Source organism: Amphibalanus amphitrite, unplaced genomic scaffold (assembly GCF_019059575.1).
Source record: "Amphibalanus amphitrite isolate SeventyFive unplaced genomic scaffold, NRLGWU_Aamphi_draft 000724F_arrow, whole genome shotgun sequence".
Classification (NCBI taxonomy): Eukaryota; Metazoa; Arthropoda; class Thecostraca; order Balanomorpha; family Balanidae; genus Amphibalanus; species Amphibalanus amphitrite.
Genome location: NW_024882218.1, coordinates 92,650 through 111,143, shown reverse-complemented (window position 1 = coordinate 111,143; position 18,494 = coordinate 92,650). Strand labels below are relative to the sequence as shown.

Genomic DNA, 18,494 nt, shown 5'->3' with positions numbered 1-18,494 from the left:
TGCGAAAACGCAACGATGGGCACATCGGCAGGGTAGCGGAAGTATGAATATCAACAGTAGACTTCACTCGTGATACGCTGTGGGTTCTCTCTTTCTCTCCCCCATCTTCCTCCCTCTCCTCCTCGTTCCCCAACTCTCTCTCTCTCTCCCTCTCTCTCTCTCTCTCTCTCTCTCTCTCTCTCTCTCTCTCTCTCTCTCTCTCTCTCTCTCTCTCTCTTTCTCTCTTTCATTTTGTAGCCATGAGGCTGTAGCGGCGGAATATCTTCAATTAAGGGGGGGGGGGGGGCACTGCCGACTTTTGGTCCCATTCTTTCCATTTCCATTTCCATGCAACGCCTATAGGGATACCTAATGTTAAAATGGCAAAATCAAGGGGGGCACGGTGTTCTGGTGCCCCCTCCCCCCCCGCTCCGCCGCCTATGCCACGAGGGACGTGTATAGGATAGGTATGTTTAGTGCAAGGTGCGTTCGCACGTAAAATGTTGCGACACATTTCATATTTGCTGGCTCAAACAGCCACAAACACTCCTTTCTTTTTCTCTCGCAGATTATCGGCCTCGGGCTGTTCGTTCACCAAGCAATGTGTTCCCATGCATCTGAAAATCACATGGTAGGAAAAGGACCCATGCATCAAACGGTCGGCGATGCTAACGGAGCTGAGAGATAATTAGGTCCTTTGGAAATTGGATCTACTATGTACATTGTGCATAAATAATGAATAACGGGGACGTATTCTGGTATTAGGCGACAGATAACTAGGCATCGCCATTCTCTGGATAGAAACTGCTGACTACCAACATTTACGTTAGAAAAGATAACTGAGGGTCGGTAAATAGTGGGATAGGCCCCCTCTGGGGGTAGCTGAGCCCTTCGGCAGGGGTAATGAGGGCGGACCTGGAAAAATAATAGTTTTTAGGATTCATAACTCGCATAGATTCATAAGCTGCTTGATGTGGAGTATACGCTTGTTTTCTTACTTTGATAAGCTTTTTATCTAATCAGACCATTTTTAGAGCTAGCAGGATTATTGGAATTAGGGGAGACATTTGTCCGACCGGACACGGTTAATCGTAGACTGGAGACTGAGCCCAGCCAGTGGGCAGGCCACCCATGACCCACCTCCTTCCCCCTCCCAAGCACTCACTGCACCCGGCTACAGGCGCGCTCCGCTGCCCGATTGCGATATACGTTGCCGGTCCAGCCCGGAACAGGGGGTTGAGGCGTGGAGGAGGATTCAACTATCCTGAAGATGGAAAGGACGGATTGACGTCGAATCACCATTCTGTCCTGGCATTGTCTCGAGAAAGAGGTTACACGTGAAGGTCGCTGAGAGTGGGGCCATGAAAATTTTGGATTAGGTGTAAACATGATAAACTGGGAGTCGATTTGTTGTGATGCGCTATACCTTACGCGGGTAATTTGTTAGAGCCGGATCGGTCCTTTTTTCTTTTTGCTGAGAGTGGGTACGACTAACCTGCAATGGAATTTAGCTTTACTCCTAGGAGGGTGGTTAACAATGATTGCGGATATACGCGCATACGTGAGGCACTGGTTTACTCCCAATCCTCCGTTTAATTGTATTCACTTATTCAGTGTGGGGTCTGATAGGTGGGGGTAATGGCTCTGTCTAGCTTCCAAAAAGAAAGCATCACCCTGGATACGTGTCGACCACAACTTTAAATGAACAGCAATGGACAACGTAAATGGTTGATAATGACCGTGTTGCCATCTCCCCGTTCGCGAATCATGAAGTTATGCTTCCTCACCGAGGCTCTTAGGCGGGTTATAGAGCACGACGGATGTGGGTTCCGCATTTTCAAGCAATAGTTGTCAACAGTTGATTGATGTTTTGTCAAAACATATTAGCATATACGGCAGTTCAGTGTACTTTATGTCCGTCTGATGTGCCCGTCGTTGCGTTTTCGCAACGCTGATGGCGCCCGGTGTGCCCTTCGTTGCGATTTCGCAACGCATGTTTTTTACGTTTTTCTCGAAAAACTTTTCCTGCAGGCAAAAATTATTTTCGGTTCCATGCAAGGCCCTGGTGGGAGCATAACATATTTTGATTTCGTCGATTTTCATTATGGTCAATATTCCTGGGCATAAATGGGTTAAATATGCAATTTTCTGGTTAGTATCGTCTGGAACGATTTATGCAGCAGGTACCTCCATGTTCTGCAGTAGGATCTCCATGTTCTCCAATGCCTCTGTTTTCTGCAGTGTGTCCATGGTTTTCTCCGTGGGTTGTCGTCCCGTCGCGTGTGCTGCGTTTCCAAGGCTGCCGCGTCTGTTACCAATCAGTCGGAATGAGCTAAACACTCGGGTTTCCGCTCGCCCCCCCCCCCCGTCCCCCGGCGGGGGGGGGGTCGTTTTGACCGTCACCGCCGAGTGCCGGCTCTCAGTCGGCGTGGCTCCCAGTCGGACCGAGCAGCTGTTGAGTCGCCGTGCCGCCGCGCCCCGGAAAGGTAGGTGCCCGTCTATCACAGCCTCATTAGAGCATCTCAGTTTGATGTCTGAAAAGTCAGAAGCTTATACAGCTTTTCATGTTTCTATTTTTCAATTGATTTTGTAGGGTTACGATGGCTTCTAACTGAAATGCCAGTTCTGGATGTTGCACATAAAAACGATTAGAATATCGGATTTCTGAGCTCGAGCGGCAGCTCTAAGGACAAATTTGGGCGAAAATATCACATTGTTTCCCATGAGCAATCCAGTGACATTCCATGGACATTCGATGTCCATGGAATGTCCATGAGGGAAAATCAACTGATCAATAGCTCGATCAGGGGCCAAACGTGAGGGGGCCGTACCTACCGCCCCCCCCCCCCTGTGCCATCGAAGGACGCAAAATGGCCTCTGTCGGCGAGGGTTAAGAAGCTTTCAGTTTTTCCTCAGTGTTTTTTTTTTGTTCGACCTTCGGTCACCCGGGGTCCCATATCTCTGTGGTTCGATGGAATAAGTGAGGAACACTTGTGTACTCCATACCATGAGACTTCTTTTATGACTAGCATGAATGTGACACTTGTGGTACCCCTTAACCCGGCAGGTGGTGGGCCTCCCGGCCACCTAATTTTTTGCCCCCCCCCCCCCCGTATCTCCGAAACTACTGGACAAGTGGACAGATCCGTACAATTCAAACGGCGTTCGATAGCCCTGTCGAATTTGTCGATGGAAACCAAATTTCACTGACGTCGGAGTAACTGATGACGTCACAGGTCAGGTCAAAGACAAAATGTTTCACCGTTCACGAGTCTTCTAGGGAATGCTCTATAACATCGAGTAAAACGCATTTTGTCGAAAATCAGCGATAGGACGTCAGTTGCCTAGTACATATGTTGATATTAGAGGTCACTGATAACACCAGGTCAGGTCACAGGTCAGGTCATCAAGGGTCAGCACATGAATCCAACTTTCCTAAGGCTGTGCGATGCATGTTTTATGGCCAGTTTTTCATTTCGAACTCAATAGTGCTGGTTATAAGACCGTCAGGTATGGTTTAGGTCACATTCTGGTGGAGGTCAGGTCAAGGTCAGGTAAAAAAAGGTCAAATTTTTAAGTTGATAGTTTTGCATAAAATGGGTCTTGATTCGATGCAGCTCGTCACGGCGAGTCTAATGGTGGTCTTTGTTTTGCGCTACCTGGTCTAGAATTGCTAAAAAAAAATGTAGTTTGAAAATTTGACGTCTTCAATTTTGAGCGTTTTTTTTTTCGCTATAACTTGGCTAAAAGAAGAGGCATCGATCTCAAATTTGGTATGTCGATAGAAGGCGGTAGGGACTATCACATTAACCCGCGCCGGGCCGGTGCTCTGAGATTCCGCGCCGGGCCGTGGGGGGATGTCTGAACACCCCCCCCCCCCCTTCTAACTCGGCTCCTGGGCCACGTAGCGACACGCGGTAAGCGGCAATCGAAAGAACGTCCAAAATAAGAACGAAAACACTTCGGTAATTTTTTGGGTCAGGTCAAAAGTCAGGTCACCAGAGGTCACCAAAGGTAAAATGTTGACTATTTCAACATTTTGGAAACTGCCAACGGCTATCTCGGGAACCGATAGAGCTACAGCGCCACGGAAAAGCGCATTCGATAGCCTTTTACAGACCTTTCTGAGTAATGTTCTCATATTTGACCTCAGGTCAACGGTTTAGCCTCCAGAGGGCAAAAAACCCCAAAATAGCAGTTTTTACGAAAATCGTTTTTTTTTTCGGCAATGACTTTTGACTCGAAAGAGCCATGAGTCATGACATTACTTTTGCCAGCATCGTGTTCCTCTCGTCGAGACGCGTCGAATGAACTATAAGTTGACCTTGAAAGGTCAACTTGAAAATTTGACCTCAGGTCAAGGTCATGACCTGACCGGAAAAGGTAATGTTGCATATCAGTCGATCCGCAACGTCGAGCCAAACACATCTAAGGCGTTTTCAGCGCTCTAGCACGCCTCTATCAAAAGTTATTAGCGAAAAACGTTTGATTCTGTTCGTGACCTGAGATGACCTGGGGGACATAACGAGGGGTCACAGTTGCCATTTTCTGGTTCAGTGTGTCAATTTTGCCTACATTTCGATGTTTGAGATTGTCTAGAATAGCGTTCGTGCAAAACAGACGCTTTTCAATTTTCTCCCCTTGACTTATAATGGAGAGGCCGCAAAAATGACCTGACCTTAGGTCACCGATATCAAAATTCCGAGATAAACATTTTATAGATAATGTTGCTCTAATCAATCGCTGAAAGGTTCAAGGCAATCGATCAATCGGTGTAGCTATGACGAGCATTCTTATTTTGTCTGAGGTGAGGTCACTTGGCGTGACCTGGTGACCTGACCTAGGGTGACCTGGGTCTGAAATTTTATAAACATGTGCGGAAATGATACACGAACAGGTGTGCCAAAAACCACAGGGGGGGGGGTGTTCAAACACCCCTGCCCCCGGCCCGGCGCGGGTTAATACCGGTTTTTCGAAATTCAAAAAACTTTTAGGATGTTTCGGCTATTATATTCATTTTTTTATTTTTGGGGGTCAAAATCCAAAAACGTCAAATATCGGAGTTACAAATTTGTAGTACTGGTGATTCTACACCTTTTATGTCGAAACATTTTTCTGTATCCCTAAAGCTGTAGGCCTGACAGCTCTTCCCGCGAAACCCTTTTTGGGTCGAAAATGGCAGAAATGACCTCACTCCGACGTCATTAGTGGCCAACCTATCATAGCCTTTGGAAAAAAGATTGGTTACAGTGTGTAAAAGCTATTCACGGGAGGGTACTGAAGGTTTGTGTGACGATCGGCGCGCGATTCTGGAGAAATATCCAAAAATCTAAGGAGGGGCAAAGATATGCCCCCCCGGGCCCCCCCCCCCCCACCGCCTGGATGGAAGGACCACGCATGACTGGGGTATTTTCCATAACGCGAATGACTGAGGGGGGCTCTCCAGAACCCCCTCCTATCTCCGAAACGACTGGATCGATTGTCAAAATTCAAACGGCGTCTGATAGCCCTGGAAATACTGTCGAGCGTAACCTATTTTTATTGACCTCGAGGTCATAAATGTTGTCACATTTCAGGTCAAAGAAAAAATTATCAGAATTTTTGCTTGTTCACAATTTAGACTTTGACCGCCGGCGGGCGTGTCCGATCAGGCTCATTTTTGGTTTACGCCAGGGATGCGGATTGCGAAGCCGTGGAGATTTCAGACAGCTTCGGCTCCGGCTCCGGCTTCGGAGAAATAAAATCGGCTTCGGCTCCGGCTCCGGCTCCGGAGTCCGGGGAAATGTCATGGCAGCTCTGTCTCCGGCTCCGGCTCCGGGCAAAAATGTGCCGGCTCCGACGGCTCCGGCTCCGGCTCCGCACCCCTGGTTTATGCACTCCTTGATATATGCCTTAGCCCGCGCCCTGGTGGGGTCTGTTTATAACGCGACCTGGTGGTGGGGGGGGGGGGGGGGGGAGGGGGCTATTTTTTGCCCCCCCCCTCGTATCTCCGAAACTACTGGACGGATCCGCAAAATTCAAACGGCGTTCGAAAGGCCTGTCAAATTTATCGAATGAAACCAAATTTCATTGACCTCGGGGTCACCGATGACGTCACAGGTCAGGTCAAAGATGAAACGTTTCACCGTTCACGGGTCTTCTAGGGAATGCGCTATAACACCGAGGAAAACGCATTTTGTCGAGAATCAGTGGTAGGGCGTCAGTTGCCTAGTAGATATGTTGCTATTAGAGGTCACTGGCAATACCAGGTCAGGTCAGAGGTCAGGTCACCAAGGGTCACAGGTCAGGTCACATGAGCCCAACTTTACTAAGGTTGTGTGATACATGTTTTATGGCCAATTTTTCATTTCCAACTCAATGGTGTTGGTTATAAGACTATCAGGTACGGCTTAGGTCACTTTCTGGTAAAGTTGAGGTCAAGGTCAGGCCAAAAAAGGTCAAATTTTAAAGTTGATAGTTTTGCATAAAATGGGTATTGATTCGATGCAGCTCGTCACGGGGAGTCTAATGGTGGTCTTTGTTTTGCGCTACGGGGTCTAGAATTGCTAAAAATTGAGTTTGAAAATTTGACGTCATCAATTTTGAACAGTTTTTTCGCTATAACTTCGCCAAAAAAGAGGTATCAATCTCAAATTTGGTATGTGGATGGAAGGTGGTAAGGACTATCACATATATTCCGGTTTTTTGCGAAATTCAAAAAACGTTTTGGATTTTTCGATTATCATATCAAAAAAAAATATTTTTTGATTTTTGTGGGTCAAAATCCAAAAAATTCAAAAATCCGAGATAGCAGTTTTGTAGCCCTGTCCAATCTATAGCTTTTATGTCTGATCATTTTTCTGTATTTGCAAAGCTATAGGCCTGACAGCTCTTCCCGCGAAACCCTTTCTTGGGTCGAACACGGCAGAACATGACGTCACTCTGACGTCATTTCCGGCCAACCTATCATAGCCTTTGGAAAAAATTTTGGTCACAATGTGTAAAATTGATGTCCGGGAGGGTACTGAAAGTTTGGTGACGATCGGCGCAGCGGTTCTGGAGATATATCGAAAAGTCTGGAGGGGGGGGGGGCAAAAAATAGCCCCCCCACCAGGTCGCGGGTTAGATACCTTGAAGGTACCGAACTTTTACTTCGAATTTTTAGGTCAAGGCCAGGCCATCCTAGGTCACGAAAATTGTTTATCATGTATCGGTCACGTGACGCAAGTTTTATGGTCCATTTTACTCGTAGATTTCGAAAACAATGTCGTCTGTGTCATTTGAGGTTATTTTCAACTGCATTTACCGGAGATCAGGTCACTTTCAAGTCAGAAAAGGGCAAAGTTAGAAAATATAATTTTTTTCATAAAAAAGGTGCCTATTAGATGTAGTTGGAGCTCAGGAGCACGATGGTGCCATTGATATTGCTGTACGATGTCAAAAACTTGCTTAGCCCTCGCCGGACCTATTGGTTTTCTACATACGCGCCGGCCGAGTGGAAGGGGGGGGGCGGGTACGACCCCCTCGCCGTTTCGCCCCTGGTGGAGCTAGCGCGTCGGGGAAAAAACGAGCGTGTGCACCGTTACGAGACGCAGAGATTGGTACCCGATTTTAAGGTCCTGGGTCAACCGGTGACCTCTGAGGTCAGGTCAAGTGCCCCAAGGTACGGTTCAGTTTTTGGTGCCCGAATAACTTCGCAAAAAAAAAACGGCCGCAGAGCCGCGATTTTGGCAGCATCGTGTTCGCCTCGCTCAGGCGCGTCGAATTATGTACTTTTTGTCCGGGTCAGGTCAACTTCGGGTGTTGACCTCAGGTCAAGGTCAGGTCAGCACCCCCAGGTCACGAAGTTGGTCGAAAGAGGTCATGTCGCATATCATTCGATTCGGCAGGTCTCCCTGAGTCCATTGGTGGCTTTTCCGACTCGCTAGCTCAATTTGATCAAGAGTTATTGACGAAAAACTAATATGACCTTGATGACGTCATAAATGACGTCACGCAAGGTCAACATTGCAAAAGTGACGCATCTAACCTTGCAAGGAGTGCATCAAATCACGATTCTGTGTGCTTGAGATAGTTGGAGATCGTTCCCGGCGCCAGAATAGCAGTTTTCATTTTTCCCCATTGACTTATAATGGTGAGGTCACGAAAATGACCTGACCTCATATGACCTTTAGGAAAATCCGAGATATACAAGTTGTGAGACTCATAATGGATACTAGATCCTGCAAGTTTCATTTCCCTGTGACATCTCCTCTGGCAGTGAGGGCGTTGCGAGGTTGCAACATCTGAAGACCATGCAGAGGTTCACTTATGACGTCATAGGTCAGTGACCTGACCTGACCCAAAAATGCGGTTGGTGTCAAAAGGTTCGGCTTGAATCAAAGGTCAGGTATGCCAAGTTTCAGCTCTCTATCGCCAGCGTGTTCGGAGCTATCGCGAAAAACCCTATGGGGGGCGGCACGCACCCCTCCCCCCTCGGCCGGCGAGGGTTGAAAAGGGTTTTGAAAACACATATTTGTAAAGTTTTGACCATGAAGCAAATAATTTCATGCCAATAATGCCCTGCACATGCCGTGTCCTATTCCCTTGCAAAATGCAGATCCCCTACCTTACCCTGCCCTAACCTACTCTACCCTACCTTATCTTTGTCCTGCCCTGTGCCCTGTCGATTCCCATGCCCGACCTATCACAGTGCCTTCTCCTATGTTTCAACGCTACAATTTCCCCATGGCCCATCGACTGATGTAGAGTGACCCGCCCACTCCGCTCAGCTCGGTTGGACCGGGTCTAGTCAGTTTACGTCCGCTGGCTTTGCCCTTCCTTTGCTGCTCAGCAGGGAGAGAGTCAGGGCTGGGAGGGAGGTCCCCTGCCAACTGCTCTGCAGTGTAAGGACGAATTCTGCAAGCTGATATGTCCATCTGAAATCGGTCGGTACCTACCCAATCTCGGCCCCCACTCAACAGATCTGGCAGCTCGGTACATACCCAATCTCGGCCCCCGCTCAACAGATCTGGCAGCTCGGTACATACCTAGTCTCGGCCCCCGGTTCACAGATCTGGCAGCTCGATACATACCTAGTCTCGGCCCCGTTCAACATCTGGCAGCTCGGTACATATGCATACACAATCTCGGCCCCCGCTCAACAGGGCAGCTCGGTACATACACAATCTCGGCCCCCGCTCAACAGATCTGGCAGCTCAGGCGCGGCCCCCGCCGAAGTTAGTTGGTAGCACTGCTGCTCCACGGCGTACATTTCCTACCAGCCCATAGGGTTTACATGTTAAATGGCCTGTTTTCGGCGAGCGATATCTCGGTCAACCTTTGAAGGAATCAATTGTTCTTAGTCTCAAATGATAGATCGATGAATTTTCTTTCCACAATTCCTCTACCATTTTTCACGAAACCCAGCCGATCTTCTACGGCGTACAGGGTAAAGATTTCTCTGCACGCCAGCACCCGCGATCCGCCTCTCCGATCGTCGGCGCGCGGTCCTCGGTAGCGCAGTCGGTAGCGTATCGGGCTACGGATCCGAGGGTCGTGAGTTCGAATCCTGGGAGTGGCGCGTAATTTTGGCTAGAATTGAATAATGTAGATTCTTGAATGTTTGCATAATCAATTATTAATAGCTAATTGAATGTATCTGCCCACTAATCGGCCCCTAAAACCTGTTATTTGAGAAATTTAAGAAATGAATGTCACGTGCGCGTCATGACTGCCAACCATAAGCGCTACCATATTCTAGCTTGAACTAACTTTTCGCTAGTCCCCACCACATATAGTACGTTTTCTAGTAGTTATGCTAGAAATTCCTTCCAAAGTTCGTCCTACCCTTCACTCAATATACCCTGGCTCAGGCGTGCGCTGGGACGGGCAGTTTTTTCGCTTGGACTTTCCGCGCTGAATAATTCCTCGCGAAAACGGCCGTTCGGGCAGCGCGAAACGCGAGGAACCCTGCGGGACCCCGCGAAACGGCGAGAAATGCCGAGAGTGTGTCGCGCCCTTTTTCAAGATAGCAGCTGCCATGGAGACGATGTGCAATGCATCTATGATGTTAGGATTGCTATACATGTGCTTTTTAGCAAAATATTCCGTTGGGTTGTGTAATATGCTGTGAACAACTGATTGGTATTATATGATTTTTGTTTTACTGAGGCTTTATCGAAAACGCAGTACGTACAAATAATTTTAGTCGATATTTATGGATAAATAACTAAACTAAACGTAAATCATAAATTAATAAATAAGTATTATTGAATTTAGAATGCGTTACAGCGAACCATTATATGTCGCCGCCGGTTTTTACGCACGCTCTACGAAAACTTGCCCGAACGGTCCGAGGAATATTCCCCGGTGGAGAGAAAAAACGAAAGGACCTTTCTGAGCACACGGGAAATCTAATCGAATATGAACATTAGAACATTCTGTCTAACCCGTAGATTTCAATGTTAAATTGACTATCTTCGAGATTGAGTTGTGAAAAATGTGGGACCGATACAGGAAAAGTGCCTCTTCTATCTGAGCCTTTTAAAACCTGCGCCCCATTGGGCTATGCCGAGCAACCCGTCCCGTTGGGGGGGGGGGTCCGTTTTGGCCCCCCCCCCCTAAGATCTCGAGAACCACGCAACCTAGCGACAAGCGGCAAACGGTGTTGGATAGCCCTATCAGGGAACTACCTTGTGACCCAATTTGCTGACCCAGTTCAAACCGATGACGTCACAGGTCAGGTCAAAGGTCCCATTTTCACCGTTTACAGGCATTTCAAGAAATGCGTTGTAAAATCGAGTGAAATGCATTTCATTGAAAATCATCGATGGGGAAATGTTCTTCAAACACATATTTTGCTATTTGAGGTCATTGATACCAGGTCAGGTCACAGAGGTCAGGTCACTGGGGGTCACAATATGAAAGTGTCGTGTGATACATGTTTTATGGCCCATTTTACATGACAAATGCGATTATGTGGGTCCGGCAGCCTTTCGGGCCAGCTTAGGTCACGTTTTGGTCAAGGTCAGGTCAAGGTCAGGTCAAATTAGGTCAAATTTCAAAGTTAATATTTTTGAGTAAAGTGGGTATTGAATCGATGCAGCTCGTCACGGGGTATTCAATGGTGGTCTTTCTTTTGCCGTACGTGGTCTAGAATCGCTAAAAATTGAGTTCAAAAATTTGACATCATCATTTTTGAACAGTTTTTTCGCTATAACTTGGCCAAAAAACGAGATATCGATCTGAAATTCGGTATGTATATAGAAGAGCGCAGGGACTATCACATATATTCCGGGTTTTTTCGAAATTCACAAAAATTTTGATTTTTTTAGTTTTCCTACAAAAATCAATTTTTGAATTTTTCGGGGTCAAAAACCCAAAATTTTGAACATCCGAGATAGCAGTTTTGTAGCGCCGCTTTTTGTCTACTAGACCATATAAAGAACTTTGAAATTGCTTGATAACTGTAGATTTGGTGAGCGTTTCAAGATGGCATGTTTTTTGCTCATTTTTGCTCGAACATGACCTCAGATTGACCTCAATAACTCCTGACCTAAGGTGACCTAAGACTTAAAATTTGGTGTGAAGGTGTCAAATTGATGCCCGGGAGGGTACTGAAAATTTGGCGGCGCTGCGCGGTTTTCTTGCTATTCAGGAAAAACCACAGGGGGGGGGCCAAAATGCCCCCTCTCCCAACGGGGCGAGGGTTTTAACCCTCTCCGGCCGAAGGGGGGGGGCGGGTGCCGCCCCCAGAGTTTTTTTCGCGATAGCTCCGAACACGTTGGTGATAGAGAGCTGAAACTTGGCATATCTGACTTTTGATTCAAGGCGAATCTTGTGACACCAACCGCATTTTCAGGTCAGGTCAGGTCACTGATCTATGACGTCATAAGTGAACCTCTGCATGGTCTTCAGATGTCGCAACTTCGCAACGCCCTCACTGCCAGAGGAGCTTTCACAGGAAATGAAACTTGCAGTATCTACTATCTAGTATCCATTACGAGTCTCACAGCTTGTATATCTCGAATTTTTCCTAAAGGTCATATGAGGTAAGGTCATTTTCGTGACCTCGACCATTATAAGTCAATGGGGAAAAATTGAAACTGCTATTCTGGCGCCGGGAACGATCTCCAACTATCTCAAGCACACAGAATCGTGATTTGATGCACTCCTTGCAAGGTTAGATGCGTCACGTTTGCATTGTTGACCTTGTGTGACGTCATTTATGACGTCATCAAGGTCATATTAGTTTTTCGTCAATAACTCCCGATCAAATTGCGCTAGCGAGTCGGGAAAGCCACCAATGCACTCAGGAAGACCTGACAAATCGAATGATATGCGAGATGACCTCTTTCGGCCAACTTCGTGACCTGGGGGCGCTGATCTGACCTTGACCTGAGGTCAACACCCTTAGCTGACCTGAAACAAACAAAAAAGTATATCATTCGACGCGCCTGAGCGAGGCAAACACGATGCTGCCAAAATCGCGGCTCTGCGGCCGTTTTTTTGCGAAGTTGTTCACCAAAAACTGAACCGTACCTTGGGGCACTTGACCTGACATCAGAGGTCACCGGTTGACCTAGGACCTTAAAATCGGGTACCCATCTCTGCGTCTTGTGACGGCGCACACGCTCGTTTTTTCCGCGACGCCCTAGTTCCACCAGGGGCGAAACGGCGAGGGGGTCGTACCCCTCCCCCTCGGCCAGCGCGTATGTAGAAAACCAGTAGGTCCGGCGATGTTTTTTTTTAAGTGTTTTCACTATGTGATACGGAAATCGTTGGTTATAAGGGCTAATTTGAGGTCTTACTGAATTAGTCATTTCCACGGAACTTGGATTAAATCAGATCAATGAAACACAAAAAAAAACAGAAGCATTGCCTCGGGCAATACATACGTTCGTTCATTCATTCATTCATTCATTCATTCATTCATTCATTCATTCATTCATTCATTCATTCATTCATTCATTCATTCATTCATTCATTCATTCATTCAGCCCCATCTGCCTGTTGTCCACAGTGCCGTCTGAGTCGACTCCGGACGCTCGCTCCGTCGCTCTCTCTCCGTCTCTCTCCGCTCTCTCCGCTCTCCCCGGACGATGGAGAAGCAGCCCGCTGCGCCGGCCGACCCGGAGAAGGTGGACCCCGCCGGCGGCGGACAGCAGCCCGAATACCGACAGCGCGAGACCTGGGCCAACAATGCCGAGTTCGTCCTCTCGGTGATGGGCTTCTGCGTGGGGCTGGGAAACGTGTGGCGCTTCCCGTACCTCTGCTACAAAAACGGCGGCGGTGAGTGATACATACGAGTACCGAGTACATACCGAGTACATACCGTGGGGCTGGGAAACGTGTGGCGCTTCCCGTACCTCTGCTACAAAAACGGCGGCGGTGAGTGATACATGCCGAGTACATACCGAGTACATACCGAGTACATACCGAGTACATACCGTGGGGCTGGGAAACGTGTGGCGCTTCCCGTACCTCTGCTACAAAAACGGCGGCGGTGAGTGATACATACCGAGTACATACCGAGTACATACCGAGTACATACCGTGGGGCTGGGAAACGTGTGGCGCTTCCCGTACCTCTGCTACAAAAACGGCGGCGGTGAGTACTGAGTACCGAGTACCTCTGCTACAAACACGGCGGCGGTGAGTACCGAGTACCTCTGCTACAAAAACGACGGCGGTGAGTACCTCTGCTACAAAAACGGCGGCGGTGCGTGAGTACCTCGGCTACAAAAGCGGCGGCGGTGAGTACCGAGTACCTTTGCTACAAAAGCGGCGGCGGTGAGTACCTCTGGGGCATTCCACGTCAAATCGAACAAAAATCGGCTGTTTTGCACCTTACCATCAGCGATTTCATTATAAATTTGTGAGCGAGTTCCTGTGTCGCCCCGAACATTACATTGATGTTTTTTGCACATTCTGACCACAGGTCTTCTAAATATAGGGCATCGAATTTTTACAAAATGTTGCATCTTTATATTTTTGAACGACCATAACTTTGGTTGTACTTGTTTGATTTGAATGAAATAAACCTTACTGTTTAGGTAATTTCTTAAGCATTTGTTTAGAATTGCACCTACTTAAATATATGACCTTGAAATTTGCTTAACTCTGTTCTTAAGCACAAAAATTGAAATAGCAAAAAACACGTCACCTTCGATTTGGCTAATTTTCATATATTTTATTGCCTACCATATTCTTAACAACCTGTGAAAAAATTAGAGTGGGCCATTCATAAGTTTTGAAGAAAATGGCACATATGCAAACGTATGTTAGCACGCGCAGTGGAGGGGGAAGAGTGAATTTCGCCCCACCCCTCCTGTTTTTCGCCAATATCTCATAGTATTAATGCGAAATTAATTATAGCTACCTGTCCAAAATTGAATTGCACATCTCATCGTGCAAGCAAGAAGAAAATCGGTTCACAACTGGTCTAGTAATAGCGGTGTAAAGTGAACATCCTGTCGCCGCGGCGACGCGGCGACTCGGCAGCCGGCGCAGACCGCTAGCCGCCGCCTGAATTGTAGACTGTGCCGGGACGGAACGGAACGGTTCCGTCTTTACATCGCGTTCCTTACCGCTGATTACGTTCGATTCGCGTCAAATTTTGTGAGAAGACTAAGAAATGTACAGGCAATCTTATGGTGTAAGAATTTTGAAAATCGGTTGGTAAACAATTGAAATATGAACGTGTAGACACAAAATTGTGATTGCTGCGTTTCCCGCGTCGGCCGATCCCGCCTCAGCCGGCGACATGTTAACTCTTAGCAGGTCTCTAACTGCCATATTTATTATTGGATTAACTAGAAATTCCTCACACATAATCAAAAATGTATATTCTTTCGTATAGTGAAGATAAAAGACGTGAAGATATCGTTGCGTGATAATGTTTTCGTTGAATTTTTGGCTTCATAATGGCTAATGCATTTCCACACGGCTCAAAATTCACCGCAAAATACCGTTTGCCTGAGACACTTTTACTATGGAACTTGAATGCTTGACTACGGTGACTATGTATTTCCATTCTCGCAGAGTTTGGGATATCACTAATCAGCAATCATTCATTTCAGAAAGTGTACACAAGCAAGCATGTCTTGACTCCGTCTTTCAAGGTCACGCGCGGTTGCGTGATGTTGATGCATGAAAACGGCGTTTGCCGCGAAAGTTATGAATGGCCCACTCCAATTTTTTTCACAGATGGTTAGGAACATTGTGACGGACATAATATGTAAAAATTACCCGAATCGAAGGTGACGTGTTTTTTGCTATTTAGATTTTTCTGTTTTAATTCAAGGTCAAATGCATTTCAAGGTCACTTCAATTTAATTTTATAATTAAAAATCAAAGCCTTATCAATTGCCTACAAGACCCTGTTAATATCATTTTGATACCAGAAAAGGAACCAGAGTTATAGACATTTAAAAAATTGATGTGTGGCATTTTTGGCTATATTCGATGACCTATATCTCAGCGATACTTTATCAAATTTCGAAAATATTATACATAACTCAGTTTTGAACCATGCACAGTCTGCCTACAAATTTTCAGAAAAATCGAAGGAGATGACGGATTTCGGTGTTTGATTTGACGTGGAATGCCCCCTCTGCTACAAAAACGGCGGCGGTGAGTGATACATACCGGGTACAAAAACGGCTGCGGTGAGTGACCATCGTACTTTCATACTCTTCTCTCTCTCTCACTTATTATCCTTATTTTCCTTTGAATGTCAAATTTTCATTGCCTTTCAAATAGAAGTTATCGATGACTTTGTGAGACACAACTATTGTGTGATATCATTTGGTTTTCTATGGCCAATCCCTCGCTCAGTCGTATTCTGACTTCCACTTTTTGCTCCGCCACATGTGTTTTCTGATATTTCTTCCCCGTTTACCGTTCCCTGTTCTGTTCGTGGGGATCCAGTTTCTGACCCAGCTGTCCACTGATCGGTGGCGTTCCTCTCATCCAGAGGCTTTTTTGATACCCTGTGCCATTAGCGCTTCTGAATTCTGATTACCTGTTTCTCAGGGGCGTTTCTGATGCCCTGTTTCCCTGTTCCAGTGGCGTTTCTGATCCCCTGTTTCTGCGTTCCAGGACCGTATCTGATCGCCTGCTTCCCTGTACCAGGGTGTTAATGATCCCCTGTTTCTGCCTTCCCGGGGCGTTTCTGATCCCCTGTTTCTGCGTTCCAGGGCCGTTTCTGATCCCCTGTTTCTGCGTTCCAGGGCCGTTTCTGATCACCTGCTTCCCTGTACCAGGGTGTTCCTGATCCCCTGTTTCTGTGTTCTGGGGACGTTTCTGATGTCCTGTGTCCCTGTTCCAGTGGCATTTCTGATGCCCTGTTTCTGAGTTCCAGTGGCGTTTCTGATGCCCTGTTTGCTGTTTCTGCGTTCCAGGGCCGTTTCTGATGCCCTGTTTCTGCGTTCCAGGGGCGTTTCTGATTCCGTACGCCATCTGCCTGGTGACTGGCGGTGTGCCCATGTTTTTCCTGGAAGTCGGCATCGGCCAGTTCATGGGAGAGGGCGGCATCTCCGTCTGGAAACTCTGCCCGGCGTTCACAGGTTCGAATCCCACAGAGGTCCGATATTTTCGGAACACTGCACCGTCGCTGTTTGTTATCCTACGGCAGGTACGGGCGGATGGCGTTTGTAAGAAATTGACACGGAAAAGATGATGAAAATCTAGAAAAAGGAACTCTGATTTAAATCTAAGATTTCAGCTTTAAAGAATGCATTTTATTGTTATTAAAATCGAAGGATGACGGGCAATTTAAAGGTAGTGTGCCAGCTTTCCTGGACCGTATGGAGTTAATGGCCCAGATAAGGAGAACCGGATTTTTAGAACTTATCCATACCTTCAAAACTCATGGAAACGTCTTAAATTCTTCAAATTTTGAGTACCCCAGTGCGAAATTCACCCCGACGGGTTGTCGGTCGTACCCCAACCACATTTCACACCACTATGAACAATAAATGCACACACTGAAATCGCTATTACCGATATGCTCATCCAATCAAGTTTCGATAAACCCGTTCATCATCAGCTCCTGCGGTTTCGAACACGACTGTTAGGTAGTGCGGTAGACCGCGCCCAAAGCCAGGGCCCCGGTAACGTGAGGTAGCCGAGTCAGGGCAGCGTGCGCTGACCCAAGCCGGAGCCGCGCGTCCTCCCGGTGTCATGTGATAGCCCGGAGCTGCCCGCGGGGATGCGGTAGACCGCGCCCAAAGCTGCGGCCCCGGCTTGGGTCAGCGCACGCTGCCCCGACTCGGCTACCTCACGTTACCGGGGCACTGGCTTTGGGCGCGGCTTCTGCTCATACTTTGTGGTGCGGTGGTGGTGCGTCGGGCCGCGCGCTCTGACTTCGGCCAAGAAAAATGCGTCAGCTGATCATTGTCATTTCTGCCACTTGCGTGTGGTGAAATGGGGTCATAACTTATGAGACGGCTTTTTCATATCAATTATTTTACATAAAATCATATTTCAAACCATAAATAATGTTCGACAGCCAAATAAAAGAAACAATACCAATACAGGCTTACAGTTTAAGGCTCGACATTGTGTTGTCTACGATTAGACAGCTGATAACTCATTCCCGTACGTCGTATGGTCGTAACGCTATAATGACCTTTGCTTATTGTCACATGTGCGCCGCATTCGCGATTGTTGCCGACGCCTGTTTGCGGGTGAGCCCACTACAGTTGTTATACATATCTAAAAACCGATAAACTTTTAGGCGAAAAAGGCACTATTCCAGGCCCATTTTTGATTTTTTTTGCGATATTAGGTAAAAACAGAAGCTTCTTATCCTAGGAAAAATAAAATGTGAAATCTTTCAAAGGTGGCACACTACCTTTAAGAAAGCCAAACCATGATTACAACCAAACATCTACATACAAAAACTTCGACTCTATAGCGTAAGTACTGCGATTAGGCACACTTTAAGTTGTCTAGCGTTACATACTTTGAGCCATGAGAATATCAATAAGGCATGTAGTTGAAATGTATCGTAATATCTTACATATTAGATCACTTTAATTCGGTTCAGCACGAGCCAGGGTTTGATCTTGTCTGTGCCATCTAAAGAAATATCATGACCAGTCATTCGACCTTCAGTATCGGCCCGAAGTCACTGTCTCGTAGCGCCGCGCCAGCCATTCACGTGTGTTTATATGACATTGGCCCCAAAATGTGTAAACATTTTCAGAACCTGATATGTGAGAGCTTCGTGTAGCCACTATTTGGGCTGTGTGGCGATCTAATCAAGCCCTAAGACCTCTGGGTGTTTTGAATACATGACAAGCGCCTGTAATGAATTCCTAGACGTGGTCTGTTTTGTGTCCAGTTGACTTTACATCGCTGGAGACCGGTGGTGGTGGTGAAAAGCGCTGCCCTCGCTGGGGTTCGAACTCACGGCCGCCCTATTGCGCCAGGTATCGGACTGGGAACTACGGTGATCTCCTTCCTGCTCAACATCTACTACATCGTCATCCTGGCGTGGGGCCTGCTCTATATGTTCCACTCGTTCCAGGTGGGTACCTACTCCATGCA

General features: G+C 47.1%; 1 protein-coding gene across 1 annotated transcript in view; it reads left to right on the top strand.

The window, feature by feature from the left end:
* Positions 1-2,401: 2,401 nt before the first annotated feature.
* LOC122365234 (sodium- and chloride-dependent taurine transporter-like) overlaps positions 2,402-18,494 on the top strand; it is a 55,387-nt gene continuing 39,294 nt past the window's right edge. Inside the window, exons 1-4 of the mRNA XM_043336236.1 lie at positions 2,402-2,465; positions 12,962-13,230; positions 16,376-16,507; positions 18,377-18,474. Of these exons, the coding sequence (XP_043192171.1) occupies positions 13,041-13,230; positions 16,376-16,507; positions 18,377-18,474 (420 nt within the window). The 5' untranslated portion in view covers positions 2,402-2,465; positions 12,962-13,040. The remainder of the gene's footprint in view (positions 2,466-12,961; positions 13,231-16,375; positions 16,508-18,376; positions 18,475-18,494) is intronic.